General features: G+C 43.8%; 1 protein-coding gene across 6 annotated transcripts in view; it reads left to right on the forward strand.

Moving 5' to 3' along the window:
- Window positions 1-24,633, forward strand: part of wasf1 (WASP family member 1) — a 56,136-nt gene that overhangs the window by 23,401 nt on the left and 8,102 nt on the right. For 4 of the 6 annotated variants that reach the window (XM_079368529.1, XM_079368527.1, XM_079368531.1 and 1 more), the window contains 4 exons: window positions 618-772; window positions 3,189-3,323; window positions 13,005-13,158; window positions 16,611-16,728. In XM_079368529.1, the coding sequence (XP_079224655.1) occupies window positions 640-772; window positions 3,189-3,323; window positions 13,005-13,158; window positions 16,611-16,728 (540 nt within the window). In that variant the 5' untranslated portion in view covers window positions 618-639. Of the gene's footprint in view, window positions 1-139; window positions 269-617; window positions 773-3,188; window positions 3,324-13,004; window positions 13,159-16,610; window positions 16,729-24,633 lie in introns of all 6 variants that reach the window. The other 2 variants (XM_079368530.1, XM_079368528.1) reach the window with 1 other exon arrangement.

Raw genomic sequence — 24,633 nt, forward strand, 5'->3', positions numbered from 1 at the left:
ATCAGGCCCTTATGTCGGCAGCCATAAACTCCAATATACAACCAATGAAATCTTGCACAGATATTTTTGTCCCGCTGAGATTTTCCAGCTGCTTTCGAAGATGTCTCACCAACATGTTGCAATCCTGCATCTTTTGCAGAAAGCCTTTCGTGGGGTTTCAGCAGTCATCCACGCTGTTGCTGTCGGTGTGCATGCGGGGAGAAACTAGAAAGACCGCGTGCAGCCTTGATGCCATCAGCATGGCTGAGTGGGCAGACAAAGGGCAGAGGTTTGTTAGCAATGTCAAAACAGGACTTCCCTGCTATCGTCTTCGCATTTAATATTTCTCCAGGATCCCGTTTCAAATGCACCGCTCACTTTGTATTCCCTCTGCGGCGCGTGCACTTTTTTACTACTGAATTCACTCTGCGTTATGTCATCTTTCCCGCGCTAATGTTTTACCCTGCTCTGTTGTCATGACTTTAGCGTCAGTGAAGCGGAAGTGTTACCTCTCCCTTCGTTTGGGTTCATTGTTGAAAGCGGGAAATTAAACCACAAGAACCGTTTTCCCATGAATGACGTTTTTTTTTTTTCTTCCCTCCTGTGTGTCTTCTTGGCCCTCCCTCTCCGTCCTGTAGGTAGAGGTGTCGCAGCAGAAGGATGCCGCTGGTGAAGCGTACCATCGAGCCCAGGCACCTGTGCCACACGGTGCTGCCAAGGAACATCAAGAATGAGCTGGAGTGTGTGACGAACATCTCCTTGGCCAACGTCATCCGCCAGCTCAGCAGCCTCAGTGAGTAGCACACGCACACACACACACACTTACACACCAGCTCCTACACACACACAAATGATTACATGAATTTGTCTGGCATTGTTGTTGATACATTTTGTATTTAAAAGCTTCTCTGTACTTACACACGCACAGGACTTCATCAGTAAAGAGATCAGATTCATCATCAACTTTAATCTACCTGTTGACGTCAAATTAAGCTTTTTGTGGTTTTATTTTGTAGTTTACTTTTTAAAGCCTTTGTTTAGATAGGAGAGTGGATGGAGTAGGAAAGAGAGTGGGGAGTATCGCGGGGAAAGGAGCAGAGAGTTGGACTCTAGGACAGCGTCTGTGCACGGGGCCAACCAAGCTGAACTTTGTTTTTAGGAATATTTTCAGCATATGAAGTGTGTTCATGGTCACCTGACAGATGGTAGAATTGAAAGAAAAAAATCTACATTGAATGAACGTGATGAAGGCCATTAAAGGCTAATGTGCAATATTTGACACTTCAATAAAGTCTAATATCTGCATGTAAATGTCTCTCTGAGTCATGACTGTCTTTGATGAGTGAGTCTCACCAGCTGTACAGTTTTACACGGCTTTGTCTATAAATGTGTTTTAGTCAAAGACTACAGAAAAGAAGAAGAACATCATACTCTACTCACTTGTTTTGATGTCGTGTCAGTGTCTTTAGATTACTGTGATTCTGTGTCAATTTATGTGCAATGTCAAGCTATGAGTTAAACAAAGTGTGCTAACATTAGCATGCTAACACAACACAGCAGGACAGGCAAAGGCAGCTCAAGCAAAGGACTATTTTGTCCACCTCTTGTGCTTAATGGAGCTGAATTACGGTGCGTTCTCATAGATAATGCCTTCATGTGAACGTGAGGGGAGAGGGGGTTGGAGGTGTGTCGCTGGAGGAGAGCGGGGGCTTCAAAACAGCGGAGACGCCTCCAAACAGCAGTTTGTTTTGGCTACATGCTGTTGCTCAGGGGCGACATCTACTGGATGAAAAAGTCACACATTCAAAAAAAAACAAAAAAACAAGCTAGCTAGCTTACTCTGTGGAGGGTAAAAACGCCTGGCTGATTCTGATTTAGTTACTCAGATTGTTTTTAAAGACCGGAGGGGCTTTGCAGGAGGGGCCATTGTTGAAACAGAGGAGCAGGTGACTAAGACTGTGAATGAAAGACGTTATCAGACACGGTTTGAGCGCCGGGTCGCTTTGCTGTGCGTTAACCTCTTATTACAAAGACAGATTTCAGCAGTACAGAAACCACAGGTGATGGTCTACATCTACAGAGATGTTGAAAAATAGTAACAGTTGGATGCGTCATATTAAATCATATTCCTGCCTGGGGGGGGGGGGGGCAATGCAGTCCCCCAGTACTTGAGCTCAGCTGTGAGGGGATGTGGAGGCTCTGTTATTTTGTCAGGAGGAAACTTTTGCTGCCATGGTTCGTGTCCACTTGCATCCTTAGAGGAAAAGGTCACTGCAAATCAATAAATCATTGTTTTTAATGATCACTCGTTTCACAGGGCTCGAGGGTCCACTGAGAGGAAAAGGAAACACTAGTACAGCCTTTACACTCTCTACATCTCAATACTGTTGAACAAATGTGGGAAGAGGATCAAATGTAAGACAGTGCTCAACACCACCGTCATTTGAACATCAAATGGTGTAATATTTTTTGTTTTTTTAAAGTCGATTCTAAGCGGGGGGTCATGGCCTAGCTGTTAGTTAGCGCCCTATGTAGGGAGGAGCAGGCGGTGGCCCGGGATCGAGTCTGACCTTTAGCTCCTTTGCCTGATTTTCTACTCTATTCACTATCCACTACGAGCGGCTGTTGCTCAGTCTGTAGTTTTCTTAGGCAGGGAACCAAAGGGTTGCTGGTTCTAGTCCGTTATGGAATTGTGAGTGGTTGCTAGAGAAGTGCCAGTTCGCTTCTGCTGCCGAGGTGTCCTTAAGTAAGGTACCGAATCCCTCACTGTGATACAAACCACACTATGTCAGAACTGTTTAGTAATCGTTTAACATTTAAAAAAAAAAAAAGAATCAGTCTCTTTCTCCCCTTTAATTTAATCTTTCTTTTTTTTTTCTTTTTTAACTCTAGTATCACACAGCTCGCTGTTCCAACATCTCTAACTCTTACATCTCTATCAACAGTCAGCCTGGCTTCTCTTGGGATTTCCAGTCCCTGCTCCACTGACACAGCGTTTCTCTGCTTTTTAATGTCAGTAATTGAACATCTCTGAAACTTGACTCAGAAGGAGAACAGTGCCTTTCGTTAGCTGTGAATGTGTTTGACACATGATCTATATCAGCTTGACTACCTTTTGTAAGCTTAAACCTACGTGTTGTACACTAAAACTACCCAGATATAATCAACACTGTGTGTGTGTGTGTGTGTGTGTGTGTGTATTTGTGCAGGTAAATATGCAGAAGACCTGTTTGGAGAGCTCTTCAACGAGGCCCACACCTTTTCTTTCCGGGTCAACTCCCTGCAGGAGCGAGTGGACCGCCTCTCCATCAGTGTCACACAGCTGGACCCCAAAGAAGAGGAATGTGAGTACTGTGAACACACACACACACACACACACACACACACACACACACACACACACACACACACACACACACACACACACACCAGACATCAGTCTTTCATTTTCTTTTCTGTTTTCCTTCAGTCAGCCCATTAGCTCTTTCTAAATGTTACTTCACCAAATTATTCTTGATTGTGTTTGTGTGTGTGTGTGTGAGTGTGCTTCTAAATTTGTGTTTGTGTATGTTTGTTACATTCCCCAGCTTTCTTGGGGCTGTGGGGAACAAAAATCAATTAAAATAATCCTGGATGGAGAACAGAATGTGTTACCAAAAAAAAAGTGCGAGGGTTTAATTACAAGACGAACGTCTAACAGAAAACAAGCTTCTGTAAAATCACCTTTTGAAAACAGTTCAGAAGCAGATGGATCCTTGCGAAACACAGGAACAAAAAAAGACTATTAACTAAACCCTCGATATGGAATCAACTCTTTCACTCGAGGATAATCTTTCACAGCCACCTGACGGTCCAGCACTCGAATGAATCCTGCTCCACACACTGCTGCATGCACAACCTGTTGTGTTTAAGGCTTAGACTGAACTTTATTGATCCCTTTGGGATGACTCCCTCAGGGAAATTTAGGTTTTCAACAGCATTTAAGACAAAAATTAAAATGTAGCAGGTAACAAAGAATAAGACAAAATAAATAATAGAACAGTCTCAGTTGGACAATATGGCTAAAACAATGATAAAGGACGTTTAAAGGAGCAGACAGCAGTGAGAAGGTATCACGTTTCTCCTCCCTAAAGCAAAATCTCCTGCCTCTTTTAGAAACATTCTGCCAGAGTTTCACATGCGCTAGATGTCGTTTAGACCCCGAAGCCCCCCTCGCTAAAAGAAATTGAAACGGTAGTCAGGCTGCTCTGATAATCTGCAGGACTGCCAGGCAGGCCTGGTTATCCGGAGTGAGGAGAGGAGGGGGGGGGGGAGTTTGACAGGGAAGTGTAGTAAGAGGTGGATGCAGGGGTTGCAAAGTCAAAGGAGCGAGAGTCACAGCGGTGTAATACCATGCTCCAAGGCACCGCATCGATTTCTCACGGGCCGGCGGTGTGTTTACGACTTTGCACAATGCTACTCTAACTGCTTCCTCGTCACTGACATGCAGACGGTGGAGAAAAGCTCGCCGGGTCGTATTTGCCGCTTATGACTTTTCATGTGAATGCAAGGCACAGGCTTCTTCTTCAAGGCGATAAATCTTTTTTTTTTTTTTTTTGCAGAATCATGGTTTTGTCTTCAGGAGCGTAGCCCTCCTGCTCCAGATTACTCACCGATTGCTCATCCTAATCTTCCTTTTCGTTCCATCCTCTTGGGAGGCTTTCCTCCTGTGAATTGCTCCGCAGCCTCTTTTCACTTTTGTTTATTTTTATCCTGCACATGCCTTCTTCTTGCTTCTGACATCTCACTGCCCGTCATCCTCGCCCTGCCAGCGTTCTCCAGCAGTGCTAATTGAATATCAGTGTGTTCGAGATAATTATGGAAGACGTTTTTTTGGGGGGGGTTTTGGCAGACTCGCTCAACTGGCAAGTTCATATTTTACACCAGAGGTTGAAGGTTGAACACACTGACACATTGTCCCTCTCTCACACACACTCAAGGTCAGGTCCCCTACCTCCAGTACAATCTCCCTTCATAGATAAACCCCAACTGTCCCCCCCCACTTCCTTCTTAGCCTGAGGTAGTGGCTTGGGAGATGGTGGATAAGGATCAGCTCAGTTGCAGTTGAAGTGTGTGGTGGTGGGTGTGGGGGAGTAGGCTGGGAGGGGAGGGGGGGGGGGGGTGTAAAGGAGGAGTAGACGAAGAAAGATTGAAGGAAAGAGGGATGGCAGCATAAAACAGGGCACTGCGGCAAAAAAAAAAAAAAAAAAAAAGCAGCGGAGTGTAAAAAGGGTTGTACCGCAGAGTTTCCTGGGCCAGGTTGAGATAGCCTCCTCTGCAGGTTACACAGATTTCCTACTCAGTTCAACTCCTCCGCAGTCCGCGCACATTTACCGCCAAATGAAGTTGTCTCTTGAAAAGGGAGAAGCTGCACTCGACTTCCATTTCGTTAGTTCATTGACAATATGTCCAAATCAGACAATAGCGGGGGTGGTGTCATGGTGCGTGTTGCCAAACTTGAAGTAAAGAAGTCCTAACTGAGGTTAGTTTTCCTGTTCATTCATGAAGAGCGTTTCTACAAAGAGCTTTATAAATAAAATGTTTTATTATTATTATCATTGGAAGCCTCACACTTTAAAACACACTCCCAACTGTTCACAGTTTCAAGTGTCTGCTTTTAGCACGGGCATACGACTCGCTGTGTTCGTCTGTGGTCGGCCAATGAGGAGGAGGGAAGCAGAGGGGAATGAGTGCAGGCAGGGACGAGGCCGTAAATCAGCAGCGTGGAGGGTTGGAAAGATGGGGGTCGCGGAGGATGGAGGAGAGGAGAGAGCAGCACACGTTGACTTTGTCCCACACATTGTTCACCGATGTTGTTGAGAAACCGTCAGTGACCTGGAAACTACGCTCTGTCTAACTTTCCCTCTGTGCCGCTGTTATCAGAACATGTTGGAAGCTCAGCGCGGCAGATTTCAAGTTCATGACTCACAGCCAAGCTCTGCTTTTTATTTGATCGCAACGTTTTAAAGGGATATTGCAGTAATTTACGCGGCAGTGTTTAAAACTACTTCTGGTTTTTATAAGCTTGACAATTAGGCCAAGTCATGTGCTGTGTTTTCATTTAGTGGAGCAGAACTGGTTTTGAGATTTGTAAACAAAATGACCAGATTTACTCTGGTCGCATAGCAACGGGAGCATGCTGAAGAACACTCCAGCCCATAATTGCCCCTTTTTATAACGTAGAAACAGTTACAGTTGCATCAGTTGTAAAATAACCACAAATACCACCAACATTGAATTATTACATGTCAGAACCTCTCGTTTTTACTGTGCTCTTCTGAGTGGGTCGGTCTCAACACAACAATCACCCATGTAGCGCTGGCAGCCACTGTCTTTACAAACCTTGAAGGCAGCTTGTAACCACCGCCTGAAAACAATTTGTCAAACACATGGACTAAAGCCCCGTTTCCACACAGCAGTCCGGTACGGATCGGTACAGTTTGGTACGGTTTGATTCGATGAAGCCCGATCCCGTTTGCGGTTCCACAGCCACCCGTGTCCTATTTGGTAGGCGGCGTGTCATATGATAGCAGCTAACCGCTAACAGCTAACCGCTAACTAATAAATTCAACAGAGGAGAAACATGCTACACAAACAAAATCAACGCTTGAAGACATCCAGCAGTTCATCCACGGTGTCATTGGGATGTGACTCTTTATTACAAGAACTCAATCAATCTGTGTTTCAGAGAAGGCTGTGTGCAGTGAGAAATACAGACGTAAACAATCAGCTGCGTTGCAGTCAACGGCTTAAACACGGCAGAGTTTTGTTTGCCAACGTAACACGGGAAGTGACGATTCTTTTAACCAATCAACGGACTGCAGTGTTAATCTCCACCTTTTCGGGTCGGCTCCACATTGTTGGCACCCCAACGGAAGGGTCCCAAAAAGTGGGACGGTACGGATCGGTTATTTGGGAATCTTTCCCGGGATTAGTCTATGGAAACGCAGCAAAATGCGCGCCGTACCGAGACGAACCAAGCCGGACCGTTTGGTGGAAACGGGGTTTAATGGACCAACTAGGAAGTCTAAATTCACAAACTGCCTCTCCAACGAGCACACAGCTCCAACCCGAGCGCCTTCTGTCTTTTTCATGTTCTACATTGAGATGACGAAGCAGCTAGCAGCTATGACTTCACTGTCCCTATTCAAAGAGAGAGAGAGAGAACGGCCCGTGAAGATGTTTGAGTTGTTTTACAAGACCGCGTTTTGAACTTCTCTACACAGTTCAGAGATCCTTTTGAAGTTCATGAATGAGAAAAGGCTGAGGTGTGTAAAGATCAGATCTACAGGTACTGCGTCACACTTTTTGACAAACGTGATGTAGACGGAGAGAAAGAGAGAGAGAGAGAGACACTGGATTATGTTTGATCCGTCCGGGGGACGCAGCACGCAGTGTGGGATGATAGACACTGTGACAGATGTGCGGCTGAAGGTCGTGGAGGGACGGAGAGATGGACGCAGTGATGTATGCTGTGTCACTGGTGCTGCAGGGGCTTAGGTCAAACGTGTTTCATCACATGAATTCACACACATGTTTAAGCTGCACACACACACACAGACACACACACACACACACACACACACACGTCTTGTCTACACCCTTTGTACCCTCCCCTCTAAAGGGAATCACGTTGCCCTTTAGCCCCCCCCCCCCGCTGCTCCTCCTCCACCTCCTCCCCTGTCTTTGTTGTCCTCCTCAGCCCACTCCTCTCTCTCTCCCTCTCTCTCTCTCTCTCCCTCTCTCTCTCTCTCTCTCCCTCTCTCTCTCTATCTCTCTCTCTCTCTCTCTCTCTCTCTCTCTCTCTCTCTCTCTCCTCTCTCTCTCTCTCTCTCACCTCTCTCTCTCTCTGATTGATCTCTGCTCTTCCTCCATCTTTTGCGTGGATGCCATTTGTGTGCTGTCAGGCTCTCTCCCCCACTATCACTCGGAGAGCCAGCCAAACTAATGACCTGTATCCCCTATTTAATGGCACCGTTATATCACTGCACTGGCTGCAGGCCATTATGGAAGGCCACAAAGCCACCGCGCAGCCCCTCTGGACTCAAACACTTTCTTTTATATACTCCTCATAGCTTCTCTCTTTTCCCAAGGAAACACACAAGGACTGTCAAATGATTTGTTAATCTTACATGTTAAATCTCAAACTCTGAAAACTGTTTGAGGTCCACACTAACACTGTGAAGCACATCCTCCCCTGTGTCCTGACATGATGATCAGATTAAAGCGAAGATATCAACTTTGAGCTTTATATTTATTTTTACACCAGTGTGAGCTGACACTGTGACGTGGAGATAGGAGACAAAAAAAAAGGGCTCGTTCTGTGTTTATTATTTTGAAAGAATAATCTTGTTCCACATCGAGACACGTGAAGGAGTGCCCGAACAAAATGAGTCACTGACGACCTCGATTTTAATGTTTCACTGAAGTAGCTTCCTGTTTCATAAAGAGCCTGTTTGTGTGAAATGATTGTTCTCGACGATGCTGAGGCTTAGATCTGGTCACGACGTGACAGCCTGCAGTACATCCCTTAGACCAGAGTCTCCCACTATGTGTCTGCGGTCAGTCACCAGCCAATGAGCAAGAGGATGGAGTGAACTCATTCGATTCAGAATCGTCCACAGGACTGTGGAAAGTCACACACTTGAACAAAGTGCCGTCCATCTTCGAGGATGATTTACCCTCAGCTTGTAGGAAGCAGCTCAAACATATTAATGAATGTTTGAAATAAGGTTCATAGAAGTTTAACGCTGTCAACTGAACAGGTCTGGGGGGGATTTTCAAAGGGAAGTGACAATTGAACTGTGAAGGGCTGAGCTGTTTCCCATCACTGCAGCAGCAGGGAGAAAATATGACGACTTAGCTACGGTGCTCACCAATAAAAATGGCGTGCGATTACATTTCTGATTCAGATTACGCAATTTTAAAAGTTTAAATCAGGACTTCCACATAAACACTGACAGAACCTCTTTGAAATGGCCACAACCTCTTTCTCCTCTTTGAAACCTGGTTATTTAGCGCGTTTTGTTAATGATACTGGGATGACTCGATTCTCATTTAGTTCAGATCAGATGCTAAATTTGGTGAAGAGATGCAGTATTTCTATGTGTCGGGAAAAAAAAAAAAAAAGCAACTCCTGGAGACAGCAGGAAACTGTGTTCACATTGGATAATTGTTGTGCTTTCTTTCCTTCCTACTCCCGCAGCAGTAGTCAAATCCTCAGTCAAGGTCAGAGCCAAGACGGGAATAATTGTCATTCTCTCCAAACACAATACTCTGAAAAGTGCCATCAATTGTGAGCGGCTGTGCCTCATCCAGGAGCTGACGTTTCATCAGCCATCGATTTGGACTGACTCGAGTTGAGGAAGAAATAATGACGGAAAAAAACACAGAAGCGCGAACGACCGTCGGCGTCTGAACTTGTTTCATATGTGGCGATCACACGAGGACTCTTTTTACGTCTTTTTTTAGCGTCCACGCCAAGGAGACACGAAGAGAGTCCGTCAATCCTTTCTTATTTATCATTTCTTTAAAAAAAAAAAAAAAGGGACAAAAATCAAACAAAGAGGACTCACACTAATCAAGATTAGCGGGAGAAGATGGAGGCTTAAAAACAGCCGAGGCAAACAGTTTGATTCAGGACTGCAGGAGGAAGTGTGCAGTGAGGGGAAATATAGGGCGACATTTGCATCAAAGTACAACAGGAGAGAGAGCCGTGTCTGCATGCTAAGAGACGGCTCGACCCCGAGCCTTTCTTATCGAAGGAGTGTAGGGCTGCATCTCTATGAGCCACGGGAGGGAGGGAACATTTAATTTCCCTGAAACTTTACGGAAGTGTGTGTGCGTGCGTGTGGGTGTGTGTGTGTGTGTGCGTGAGCGCGCGTGTGTGTGAGACAACAACTTCCTTCACCTCTCTTTGGCTGAGTGTTTTTTGAGCGAGATGCTATCTGTCTGAGAGGGAGAGATATGAGAGTAGAGAGAGCGAGATAAACTATCCGCCACTCGCTGACTGATAAGGAGGTTCTGAGGCTGAGATCAGAGGCTGCTGCTGCTGCCGCACCCGACACTCGAATAAAACACACATGCACACACACACACACACACACACACACACGCACACAGCCTCTCATATGCTCACTCACTCATTCACAAATGCGTACTCTCACATTGCTCTCATTAGCTGAATGTCTTCACTAAATGGATGTAATTGGTAGTTCAGCTGAATAAGTGACATTTTGTAATTAGGCTGTAGAACATCATGTAAAGATAGCCATCTGTGTGTGTGTGTGTGTGTGTGTGTGTGTGTGTGTGTGTGTGTGTCTGCCCACATTGATTAGTGCACAGTGCCTCCCTCGCTGCTCACTGATGCCTGGCAGAGGTTTACAGCCACCTCAGACTGCATCAGATGCATCCTGACACACACTTATGCACTGCCTCGCTCGTCTGTCGCTTTTGCACGTACTTGTCACATCATATGACAGCTCCGCTGCTCTCCCAGAATGCACCGGGGGGGGGGGGGGGGAGCAGGGAAGCAGGGCACAGGGCTCTTGCCTACGTTCAGCACCAAATCGAGGATGGGTTGGGCAGTGGTGTTTTTTCCCTGACAGGACATTAAGTGAATAAAACAGTCCGTTTCAGTTATTAAAAATACTGAAGGAGAGTTTTGTTGTGGGCTTCTTTAACCTTCACGCTGACCTTCCTATGAGCAGGCAGCGAGGCAGAAAGTAAGTAAATGCCCTGCAGACAAAATCATTCCAAAAAAGCCTCCCTTTAAAGTTGATATCACTTCTTCTACAGCATCCCCTCTCCTCGACTACCTGCAATCTTCCCGACTTCCTTCGTCGACTTTGACGATCAATTTGGTTGTATTACAACTTAATGTTCGTCTTCATTTAAAAAAAAGAGGTTAAAGTTAGGTGACAAGTTCATATCCGGCATCTCCAGCATCATCAACAATGAGTCAGATCGAGTTGTAGATCATGATAGATATGCTACACGCAGTGTGTTTGTTAAACATTTCTCTGGTTTCTTACAGTACATTACTCAAATACAGACAGTGGGGGTCCCCAGACTCTGGCACAGTTATTGTTTTGGGGGGGGGTGGGGGTCCCGAGCTGAACAAAAGTTGAAGGAAAGACAAACTAATTTGATAAACCAACAGTTTTATTCCTGCTCAACTGTCCTCCGTGAAAACGTCCAACAGTCTACACACGAACGCCATCTTCCACATTAGACTTCCACAACGCACAACTGTTGAGCAGGCGGGTCTCTTTTGCCATTCCCAACCCTTTTTCCCGTTTATTTTATGGATCAAAGCTTAACGTTTGGCATGTTTACCACTTTTCTGTGCTTTATGTCAAACAATTAAGGAATCCAAAAGTTGGATCAGAAAACATTTTTCAGGTTTATTTAATCCAGAATTTAAGACTTTAAAACTCTGTGAGACAGTAGTGGACTTATTGAATGATTATGAGCCTCAAAATAAACCAGACATTAGTGTAAAGATCGAGGAACTTTTTTTAATGCTTGACTCCGCTGGATATGGGTTTGTGTTGCACAAAGTGACAGCATGCTGAAAAAAACAGATTTTTTGGGCATTCCCCAGAGTAACGATTCTCTGTTGGGGGGGGGGGGGGGGGATAACTTAAACAGGTTACTGGACAAGATCAGCGAAGAGATAAAGATACTTCTTTGTCCTCGAGGGGTGCGAAAAAACACACAAAGCAAGACTTTCTCACTTTCATCTCCAAGAATTTCCCCCTTTTTCAGACAAACGTATTCCCCCGTCATCTGAATGAACATCCACGGTGGATCTTCATAAATGTGCTTCTTTTTCTTTCACATTCACCTCTTTTATCTCAGTGAATGCACCTTATTTCTGCTAAATGTGCAACTTAAATCATGTAGTTTCGGAGTATTACGACCCCTCCATGATATTTCCTTGAACCTGCATTAGCCCGTGGTTAACGTTCTTTACCTGCTCTCGACCTTTGACTTGTTGGTATTCCACAAAAACTTTTCTTTTGCGTTATCTCCTGCTCTGCATTTTAACTTTTAAACCCTTCCTCATGTCTGCCCTTTTCTCTCTCTATCCTCCTCTCCTAGCCCTGGCATCTCCCTCTTGGATTCTCTGGCCTCCTTTTTCTCTCTAAGCGTGTTACTTATTCATCTTTTTCTCACTGGTGGATTTTTTTTCTTTTTTTTTTCTTGCATGATACTTCATAGCCTTGGATGGCTTGCTTTTTATTCCAGTGAAAGGGTGGTGAAAATCATTACCCAGCTGTACTGCTGCACTGCTGAAAGTCATGTTCAGGTAGTTGCTCTTTTCTAGCCAGTAGGTTTGTACGTTTTTAGGCTGTTTTTATTTGTATGTGTGATCATGCAGGAAAGGGGCAAATAACGGAGAACTGTAAGAATACTCTTTCTGTTTGCCACATGACTTTTTCAGTCTTCCCCTCGGGCAGCAGTAAAGTCTTTCCGTTTGTCACTCCTTCATGTATAATTCAGATCTGGTTACAACACTCTGGATTCCTGTCCAAGACGTTTCTCCTCAGCCTGAGGCAGATTGAGCTTTATCCTGAGTGTGTTTGTGTTTCTTACTTACCCTCAGCTATTTCTCTAACCTGATTTTAGTTTTTCTCCATAAAAGCCGCCACCTGACAGATGACCTTGGCCTAGCCACCTGAGCTGAGCCTTAGCTGAGCCAGCATGTTGCTGTAGGGGTTTGAGTTAAGCTAATTAGGACAACAATGAAGTGCCGGTCCAGGCAGACGGTTAAAGTGATTATGAGTGTTTTTAGTGATGACATAAATGTCAGTTTCAATGATGATAATGAGGAGATGTAATCCTGGAGAGTGACAGTCTGCTGCAGAGAAACAAACATTGAAATTGCACTGATTTCTTATTTTCTGTCTATGTAGCGCTCTCTACAGAAAGGTATAAACTAAAGGACCTTCTCTGTTTTTCTGTCCTTTCTCCCTCCTCAGTGTCTCTGCAGGACATCACCATGAGGAAGGCTTTCAGGAGTTCCACTATTCAGGACCAGCAGCTGTTCGACCGCACGTCGCTGCCCGTCCCGCTGCAGGAGACCTTCCAGACATGCGAGCAGCCGCCGCCCCTAAACATCCTCACGCCATACAGGTCTGGAGCGTCACTATTTTGCTGACTTAGCAAAAGCTGCCCTGGGGGTCAAAAGCACTTTACCTTTTATGAGGATGTTAAACACCATAGAGAACAGTGGAGTAATAAGAGCTGCCTCTGAGTAATGATGAAGACTAGAATAGATGAATAGACTTTTAGATGCTAAAGTCATTCATGGTTTTTTCCTGTATAATTAACAAAATGCAAAATCGCATCCCATCAATGTCCATGCATACTCCACCAACAAGCCCATCTTCCTTAAAGGAGTAGCATGCTTGCTGCTGGACAAAGTGCAGCTCCCACATGGACTTTGAGGGATCTTTTTTTTTTTTTTTTTTTTTTCAACGAAAAAAACAATGACATTCAGGTTAATAAGGGCTCTTTTCATCTGCAGAAATGAGGTCTCGATTTGGGGGTGGCTCCACATCTGCACCCTGCTGCGTACGCACAACTGGACCTGAAGGCTCTAACATTCTGTCTGATATATTTGGCCCTTTTTTTTTTTCTTCTTTTTTCTTGTCTTTTTTTTGTCCAACTAGCCGTTGATGCTCGCGATTTCTTGAAACGCGTCGCATACCTTTTTGTTGGCTGGTGTATTTTTATCATTGGCTGCTCTGTGACCCGTTCACACCAGGCACCACTCCTGGCTCGAAAGGTTGAGTGGTGAGAAAAGCTCGCCATCTGAAGATAAATAATCCATAAAGAGGCTCAGCTGGCCAGCACTCTCTCTCTCTCTCTCTTTCTCTCTTCTCTTTACAGCTCAGCCCCCTCACTTCGCATCTTTCTCACACCTCTTTTTTTATTTTTTTCGTCTCTCTTCTCACTCGATTTTTTATTTTTTTTTCTTAACTGACCTCATTCTCTGATTCTGCTGTGCTGACCAAGCCAGTAAGAGAAGGTTACAGCTCGCAAACAACCTTTTTGATTTTTTTTTTTGTGTATAGACACGTAAGCACACTGTGAGTGTGTGTGTGTGTGGGGGGGGGGGGGGGGGGGGAATCTTCCTAATCCTTCACATCAGAGTTTTTATTTAAAATGAGGAAGTTTAGTTGAAGGAAACGTGTTCATGTGTGAAGGTCACTCTCACCCCTCCTTCAATCACAGACTGAAACATCAACCTTGAGTGCGTTATCCAGAAGAGTGCAGCAGGTTATAGCAGGCAGCCGCTCTGCTAGTGTGACCATGATAGAAACAGTGGTACACACATGGCTCACATCTCTTGACTTACACCCCCGCATCACACACCGTCGCCTTCTCAGGCCCTCCCACAAGAGATGCAATGGGTTGAAGGAGGAAAAGAGAACACGAGGTTTTAAGGTCCATGACGCGTCCTTTCCTCCAAAGCGCCCATTAAAAACAGCATCCTCAGTTATACGTCAGTTTAGTTAACTCTGTGTCCGTTTGAAGGTCAATCAATGAGCGACGTCCAAGAAGGGGGGCGTGTCTGTCCTCAGTCATGAGTCCTTGCACATCGCTCCTCACACTCTCTTCCTCTCTCCTCGGTCCTTGCTCGCAGTAAGGGCGTTGGAATGATTATTAAGATTGCGGGTCAAGAGATGCTTCCTGTACAACAGAGGACTGAGGAAACGGAGACTTAAATTGTGTCTCTAGACTATATCAGACATGGACTTAGTCCTTGATCCTTCACATTTCAAAAGCTCAAACATACAGTTATTGTGTATTTGAGTTTGAGAACATATTCACAACACTCCAAAGTGGTAAAACTCTGATTCATAAACATCTGTCTATAATCTCTTTTCTTATAGTCTCTTTTCTCCTCCTCTCTTCTTCCCATTGCTTTAGACCTGTTCTTCGTTCTCCTCTCGTTTACTTTGCCCTCCTTTCTTAAATTTGCCTTCCTCCTTTTTTCCAACCCCGAACAGTTCTTTTTTTCTTCTCCTTCCTGTACTTTGTCCTTAAAATCTTAGCACTTCCTCCTGTCTTATTACTCTCCTTTTCTTTCCCCTCATCTTCCCAGTTTGTTTTTCTCCTCTGCCCTCTGATCTTGTCATTTTCTGCCCTCCTCTACACTTCACACATCACACCAGGAGGCTCCCTGGGATACCTCCCCAGGCTGTTATTGCTCAGATCCTCCCTGAGCACATCTGCTCTCTCTCTCTCTCTCTCTCTCTCTCTCTCTCTCTCTCTCTCTCTCTCTCTCTCGCTACCGCTCTCTCTATCTCTATCTCTCCTCCTGTTTCTCTCTCTCACACACACACATACATAAACACATGGTATTTACATAGAGGAAATAGCATGCATAATGATTCAGTCAAACTTGCCATGCACACACACACACACACACACACACACACACACACACACACACACACACACACACACACACACACATACACACACACACATCACACACTAAATGTTCCCTCTCTTTTCTCCATCATGTAATCATTGCCTCCCTAAGCTTCACCAGAGCAGCTACACAGGGCCCTCAGGATGATTAGTACATGTATCATGTAGCTGGATGAACAAGTTCATCAGTCTAGTCAGCTGGCTTCAGACCTCCTGAATGTGAGTTTGATCTCATGTGTACATTGTGGACTCTCGCTTTACTTCACACTGTAGTTATTCCATTCATCCAAAATGTATTTCTCCGAATGTAATATTGAATGGATTCAAGTTTCTCTCAGCACAGTTCGGACTTTGCTACAGGAAGTACACCCTGTGAAACAGTTTGAAACTCACTGACAGCATCTGTAGGGCCGTAGTTTAAATCTTTATATGCGCAGCTTGCTTTAAAAAGAAAAGATGAAATTTAACATTTCGGGCTGAAGCTTTTCATGTCAATCTCAAACACAATTCCTTTGATTGTTGGTTACCATACTGCCAATGGCGTTGCGATGCCATTGGACAAAATCAATGAACTCACTGAGAAGTTACAGACTGAGGAGAAAGGGCTCCTTCTCCCAAACAGCTTTTCCTGCTTTTATAACTCTTTTGGATAACTTCCTGAGGCCTGGGAAACATATGAAAGAACCCTTTGAGAAGCTTTCTCTGCATTTTCACCCAAGAAACAAGTTCACCCATGACAGTTCTCACGCCCTAAATACATTTATATTTGAATCTTGAATTTTAAAGCCGTAAATATGTCTTGAATTATTTGGGAAACGGGTATTTTAATTTTTGTTTGTTATTAAAAAGTGAATATGAGGATGACCCCACGGCCTGCAGCATCTGAGAGCCCCTCTACATTTGACTCAAACGGATCAGTCATAGTGAAATACATTTAAATCAACAAAAGCTTTTAAAGACAGCCATGAAAGAGGACAAAATAGAGAAAGGCAGTTTACAAGTCAAATCAGAATATTCCTAACACGTGTTCTTTCTTCTTGTTGGCAGAAGGGAAAGAAGACTGCTGTTTATCTCATGTCAATCAAAATTTAACAAAATATATTTTGGCTTCTTTTTTTCTGTCTTATTTTTTTTACCTGCAGGGACGATGGGAAGGAGGGTCTGAAGTTCTACACCAATCCGTCCTACTTCTTCGACCTGTGGAGAGAGAAGATGCTGCAGGACACGGAGGACAAAAGGAAGGAGAGGCGGAAACAGAAGGTATGTCTGAACAATTCCAAGGACAGGACGCTGAGAGTGCAAAGAACATGTCGCCTCCTTTTCGTGCCAACATCGAGGAAAGTGCCGATCCTTTAGTTTGAACAACAGAATGACACCGAGGGAGACTCTTCCTGCATCGATGTGTGCCGCTTCAGTCAACTGGCAGGCTTCATACCATGTCGTCTAATTCATTAATTAGCCACCACTCAGAGATTAATCAGCCCTTCCTTCAGTCAGCCCCGTTTAGTTATTACTTGTGTCATCATTACGTCTGTTAATTAATGGGAGCATCTGCCTCCGCGCTTAGCGTCACGAGAAAGCACTGCACACACTCAAGTTGAATTTTTATTTTTTTTTTCGGCACGAAGACGCACAAATTTATATAAGAGCTCTTCACCACCAAAAGGGAGAGCCTTTTCCAACTGGCTTTTCGCTCAAGATCGAAGGGGTTTCCCCACCCTCCGCTCCAGGAGCTCTAATCAGCACCAGCTTGCGTTTCCAATGCGTGGGAAGCGGGACAGGCTCCTCTGTTTGCCTCCTCACAGTCAATCAAAGCTCATTAAAGTCTCATCATTGAGGAATAATGAGAGTGATTTTCGGCCCAGGGCTCGTGGGAGAGAGGAAGAGGATATCATTTGTTGGTTATGAGGTTTGTAATGATTGTGGGGATGATGCATGAGAGGACAGAGTTTGAGTTCAGACAAGAAGTAGAACAGAATACGTCTGAAGCCAAAAAAAAAAAAAAAAAATCCGTAGTGTAGTCGTAGTGTTAATAAACATTCTTTACATGGGTATTGTTTCATGTCAAATGAAAACCATCAGCACACAGTCCGTATTGCGTCACACAGGGTTACGCTGATGACCGCTCGTAGCAGGAACCCATTCCTGTGATTTCATCTAATTAAAGCCCCGGGTGGCCTCGGCTTGTAAAGCCGTGTTCATTTCCCTTCTCTCGGCTGGCAGCTCCACAGACCCCATGCAAAGGCCTAGAGGACGTTCACAGGGGGAGCAGGAGGGATTAGAGGAATTACGGACACATAGTTGTTGGTCTGTGTAACCATCATGGTGAATAAATGGTCTGAATGAGGATCAGGGTAAATACAGTGTGTGTGTGTGTGTTTCTGCAGAGCGTGGAGAATCTGCTGTTAGGAGATTGAGGGATGGAAAATGAGTTATGAACACACGTACACGCTGAGCATGTGTGTGTGTGCGGTGTGTGTGTGTGTGTGTGTGAACACAGAAGAGGGAAATTTAGCGTGTAAATTGTTGATGGATTTATCACTTAGCTTATTGAGTGACTCTGCCACATCATGTTAAGGTGTCTCTCCGTCATGGTGGTCATAAAGTGTGCGTGTTGATATAAACAACAGTCCATCGTCTCATCGTCTTTTCTCTTAGTTTGTCGTCTAAGAACAACACATCATAACAGGAGATGAGCATAAACGTGTAGTCAAATCAAACACACATCTTTCATGTTTTTCTGTCCCGCCATGACTTCATCCATAAACGCCTTCCACAAAATACAAGCGACGAAAAACAAACAGATGCCATTTTGTCACAAGGAAAAACGAGCAAAGATAGATCAATGAAAAGTTGATAAAAAAAATATTAAGCTCAGTCTACTCCAGTGAGCGTTAAATCTTACAACTACCTGTAATTACCAAAATACATGTCAATGAGCAGCTACCCAAAAAATAATGATGATCAATCATGATCCAGCTTTGGTGTCCCGGACCTGACAGAACGAGCCGCCTGTCAGTCAGTGGCCTTCTCTTAGATTGGCTGCCAACACGTTTTGTTCCATGTAAGACAGTCTTTCTGCTCTCTCTCTCTCTCTCTCTCTCTCTCTCTCTCTCTCTCTCTCACTCTCTCTCTCTCTCTCTCTCTCTCTCTCTCTCTCTCTCTCTCTCTCCTTCTCTCTCTCTCTCTCTCCTCTCTCTCACCTTATCTCTCTCTCTGTCTCTCTCTCTCCTTCTCTCTCTCACCTTATCTCTCTCTCTGTCTCTCTGTCTCTCTGTCTCTCTCTCTCTCTCTCTCTCACTCTCTCTCTCTCTCTCTCTCTCTCTCTGTCTATTTCCTCTTAAATGTTAGTATGACCTCCTGCAAGCTTCCAATATTTCATCACAGCTGAGGATTGGTTGATGTTGTTGAAATTTTGATTAAATATCCCACCATGGAGCACATTTCTTAAATGGCTTTTATAATAATTAAATTAAGATTAATTGCAATGGAAGCATTACAGACAGGAGCTAGCAGAAGAAGGTTAATCAAAATTTGAGTTTACCCTACGTGCTTTAATTATTCGTGTGAACACAAAATGATCATCATAACCGTTCTGAATACTTGAAATATTCTCCACTTTTTTGTTTAGATAACTTTTAGTCTGTATGTTGGTCAAATGAGATGGAACTAAAGGTACGGCTCTTTGAACCTCTCTCTCCGGAGAGATCACATTTGTAGGAGGGAAGACAGAATGAAAACAACCAGGACAACCTTTTCTCTTTTTAAACAGCGGATGTGAACAAAAACAGATTATTAATGTCGAAGGACAAAGTCAGAAACAAATATTGTAACTTATTTAATAAATAGAAATCAGTTCTTCTAGCTGTTTGTGGCCCACTTCTGTTTCTGTTTTCTAAATTCTCCTTTCCTTGAATGCTCTGTGGCATGAAGACGGTTTGGATGGTTTCCAGTGAGCAGCAACACACATCGACGTTAGCTAGAGAGCAGAGAGACACAGTTCATGGTTCAGTTCAAAGTTTGTCCCACGCCAGAGAGGAAAGACAACAAAATCAAATATTGAAGCCAAGGAGGTTGATGAACCATGATGAATGTCTCAGCAGGAGCAGTAAGGAAGGAGGCTGCAATGATAAACAGACGGATGTTCCATTACAAGTCAAATCATAAAAAATCTTTTTTTATACCACTGTGTTTAGCTTTTAGTGGAATAGAGTTTAATGTTGCCATCCTACATCATACATGATACATCTCTTTTTGTGTTTGAAATTCAGAATGTCTCTCCCTGTCGAGCTTTAGGGAATCAAAGAAAATCAATAAAAGGGAAAAGTAAAAATGTTCCTCACAGTGTGAAACTTGATGTAACACTTCATTAATTCACGGCAGAGTAAAAATGTGAATTTGGTGCTGGGAAATGGAAAAAGAAAAAAGTAACAGCTGAATGTTTAGAGTCAGGATATCTACATTGTAATTAAATTCTCCTTAAATAGAATTAACATCCTGAAATCCTCTTTTGAACTTCAAGTCATATTCAAAACGTCACAGGCAAAAACCAGATTTACACACACACACACACACACACACACACACACACACACACACACACACACACACACACACACACACACACACACACACACACACACACACACACACACACACACACACACACACTAGATTAGCAGCTGGTGATAAATGAAGAGCATCACAGGGCAAAGAGAAGGGAAGAGAAGCCTGCAGTGTCCTAATCTCATTAGCTCCTGTGTTAGCCGCACCCTCAGTGGATTAGCAGCAGACTATGTGCTGAACCAGTCAGAGGGAGATGGAGAGAGGAGCTCAAGGACTCGACAGAAGGAAGGAAATGAGAGCCAGGGAGAGACCAAGTATCCAAGACAGGAGAGAGATAGTATTGAGATCAGTTTTTTACTACATTGATGTTTGTCTCCAGAGTCTGGATCCTCCTCGGAGACGCCCCCTTTGCCACTGCCTCTTCCACCCCTGTCTCATTATAGCACCCAAAGGCACAGGCAGAGCCTTATCATCATAATGGAATATATTGACATTTACATTTCAGACCATTTTTTTCTATTTCCCACATATCTACCCTGAAGTACGGAAATATCCTCTGGATTTATTCAAGTCTTAAAAAAAAAAATCTGCTGCCAGTCCTCATTAATAGGAGCTGTGAGTGCATCGTTACCATAGATACCTAATGAATACTATCAGTAGGGAGCTGTTAAAGAACAGACCAGGTTTGCTTTGGCCAATAAATCCAGATTTAATGTTTTCTAAGGAGATAATTAAGGTTCACACTCCAAGACAGACAAAAAGCTTTGTTGTTATTCTTATTAGCTTGGCTCGTGGGACACCCACACTGTTGTCTTTGTGTTTGTGTGTGCAGATTTGTTCCTTATATTGAATGTCTCCTCTGAGCATGACAATCTAAACAAACAAATGACAAATAACTTTTAAGGGCTTAGAGCCTTTTTTTAGCCCCATCAGTGAAGATGAGCATCACACGAAGCCTTGTTCAAGAAAACCATTAAAAAAAAGAAGTTTGCCTACATACATCCAGTATGATAAAAATCATATACATCATCCACCCCTTCCCTTGCTAAGGTTGCTATGGCAACGTCTCCAGTCCATTCAGGAGACTGAGACAGTTTGCTCGAAGCGGTGAGACGCATGGATGGACCGAGACTGACAATCTGATTGGTGCCTTGCTAAAGGCCACAGCAGCTGCACACATCCCTGTCACAAGGCACAGTTCACCTCCAGGTTTTCTTTTTTTTTTTTTTTTTTTTTTTTGAAAGACATTTGGATAAGAAGAAGTTGCTACACAGAGGTTCCTGTGAAATCAAGCTAGTCAAGCAAGTTAGATCACTTCCATTTAGTCAGGCTGACATTCAGAGGATGAGTGCTGACTGTGCAGACGTTGTTGCTCACATGTGCAAATAGATGGGATGGATAGGTGTTCATGTTAGAAGTTGACCTTTAAGTGTGATGCTTCTGTTACTACTGCACCATGGTGTATTGAGAAGGCTCTGATTAAAGTATAGACTTGAATCATTTGTGCCTGCTGGTGTACATTACACCACACTATTACAAGTAGCTGGCAGATAGATACACTCTTATGACTCATTTAAACTATCACCGTTTTCTTTAAAAGCACCTTAATACACATGAGGATGGAGAAATATGATGTGTAGATCACTTGCAACTACTTCACCGGAATGTAGACAGAAATGTTTTCATTATAGTAAAACAAAATGTAGGCAGATGCAAACTAATGGAGAGGGTTTTTTTTGGTCCCAGAGAAACAAATAAAAAGTGGATTGTTGTCAGATTAGATGTAGCGTAGACAGAGCGACATGCCAGATGCTTTCTAATGAACGAAGAAATTGGACAGGATGCTGTGTTTGCACCCTGAAGGATTGAGCATTTTTCGGTCAGTGTGCTAATTTAGTCCTACTTGGGGAATGTTTTTCTTAGCTTTATTTAGATGGTGTTTGCAGGTGCAAGACCAGCTGATGCGTGACAAAGGACTGAGATATTCTTATTTTAGACTGCATTGGCTCATGTTTCCACAGCAGAATCTGCTTTAGCAAAATTTCTTCCCATTCTGTACCTATGATATCTGTGACTTCGGCTTATTAAGACTGACATGAATTAAAAGGAAACAACTTAAGAAAGCAAATAACTTGTGCCAATTAGTGGTTTATGAAAATAGGATTTTGGTAGCCCACATCAGGTGTTTGTTTTCCTCTGTCTTTGTCTCAAGCTCCAAATTCTCTGAATCCTGCTCTAACTCTGTCTAACTCTGTGCAGCTGGAAATGCCTTATCTTGTGTGTCCCAATGGCCTCATAAGAGTCCGCTCTGAAACCCCTCCTCCTTTCCTCATTCCATCAGAGGTAAGACTTTCTCCCTTTAGCTCCTGCACCAGAGCATCTGCTCCCCATGTGGTGGTAGCCTGCAGCCCTCCCTCACTCACACGCCCCTTATCTCTACTCACTCCCCCTCTGGTTTTGCTCTGGACAACTGAGCCCCATTACTAACAAGCCTGCAGTGTTTACCTGCCCTCACTGCATCCCAGATATTCTCCAGGGACTCTACACTAAAAATGTGTTTTTCAGCCATCCTCGAAAAACAAAACAAAACAAAAGGCTGTTGGACTGAAGTCAACCCCCTTCTAAATGTAGTAGTTGTAATCGTAGCCTCAGAGTCAAGACGAGATGCCTCTTCAGTCTATTTGTCCTCTGTTACAGAAGACAGTAAGTAAGATACATTGGTGCAAGTCCAAATACACTATAGACTCTAATCAGACAGCTAAACAAGTTGGCACTAATTTTCCCATTAGGAGACTCTTTATTATTTTAGAATGGAAAATAGAAAACATGGAACAATATATGGAACTATGGAATAATATGGGACACATTTATGAAATAATATGGGACACAGCTATGGAATAATATGATGGGACACAGCTATGGAATAATATGATGGGACACAGCTATGGAATAATATGGGACACATTTATGGAATGCTATGGAGTAATTTGCGAGACAGTTGTGGAGAAACTAACAAAAAGACAGTTGAGAGCACTGTGTGCTTCTGACGGTTGTTGTGTTTTTAAGCTAACTGCACATTTCTCAAGGAATGGGAGTCTTGTTTTGATGAGCTGTTTGCCTTGTTGGTTTGAGTTTTGAGCCTTTTCCCCTCATTGTCACAGATATGGATCATATAACTTCCAGATACCTGTTTTCAGGTAGTAAGATATCAGCACCTGGATACACTCATATAGATGTTGATTCAATCTGCTAGCCTGCTAGCAGACTAGATTTAAATCTACTGTAATGTTTGCGCTGCACTTCAGTCACAAATTATTTCTCAATTCATTGAATGTTTCTTAATCACAGAATAATTACTTGTATTACATTAATCAGTAAAATCAGTAGCTGCAGGTAATTACAGCACAATTGCTTAAAACTCAATATCATTATCAGCAGCAGTAGTGTGTGTTTGGGTGTATAGTGTGGCAGGGTGTGTGTTATTGTCAGCAGCAGGGTGGTCGAGCAGCGGGCCTCCCTGTGGGGGTTATTTACCCAGGAACACAGCTACAGTTCTGCTGAGTCTGTCACATTCAACATTCACACAGGCACACAGGCACACACACGCACACAACAACTGCACACACACGTGACAAGAGTATGAATAATACCCACACACTCTGTGAGTACCATAAAATTACAGCAGCTGTATTACACACACTCAAACACAGTGAGAGTCCTTCTGCCAGCGCCAGGCCATTCACATGAAAAATGTCTTGCCAGCAGAGGCACACAGGCCTCTGAAATTAGCTGCATTTGTTGTACCGTCTGCGACAAACGTGTGCATGTAGACGACGCGCACATGGACACACACACAATCATTTTCCCTCACACACACGCACTGTGAACCTCCCACCTTCGTTTCATCTGCATTTTTTCCAACTATTTTCACATTCAGTGCCTGCATTTAAACCTTCACATTCCCTGTGTGTCTTTCCCTTTCAGCTATCTCCTTTCTGCCTCTTGTTTTTGTATTAACAAACCAAAACCCAGCTGAAATAGTCCATGAACATTTCAGTTTTATTTATTTTTTTACTTACTAAAGAGGCACTTTGACAGCAGCCCTTCCAAGAAGTCAGAGGTTAGTCTGACTAAAACGACTCCTCCGAATGATCTTAGAGAAAGTGCAGCTGCAGTTGAGAGGTTCTGCACAGTTCAGAAAAAGGCAGCAGAGGATAAGCTGTATTATTTGACCTTCTGCTGCAGCTCCTCCGGCCTCAACAGACGGTGTGTCAGGATGCATTTCTGTCTCGTGCGGGGAATAAATGATATTCACTGTGTCATTCCAGATATGAATGTGCAGGGGCAGCATAGGAGGAGATGTGTGTGTGTGTGTGTTTTAGAGGCTAGCACTCAGCTAGTGCCTCATCAGGGGTAATGGGCCATGATGAATCAGAAGCTAATCAATGTGCATTAGCATTAGGATTTATTCCCACGCTTGCTTACAGCGGCCTGTACGCAGCAGTGGCCAGGCAGAATCAACACTGTTTCGTCAAACCAGAAGAGAGGCTGTCCACAACCCACGCTGTGTTAAATCAGACGCCTGTCAGCCGGCACACA

The sequence above is a fragment of the Symphodus melops genome (assembly GCF_947650265.1).
Source record: "Symphodus melops genome assembly, chromosome: 1".
NCBI lineage: Eukaryota > Metazoa > Chordata > Actinopteri > Labriformes > Labridae > Symphodus > Symphodus melops.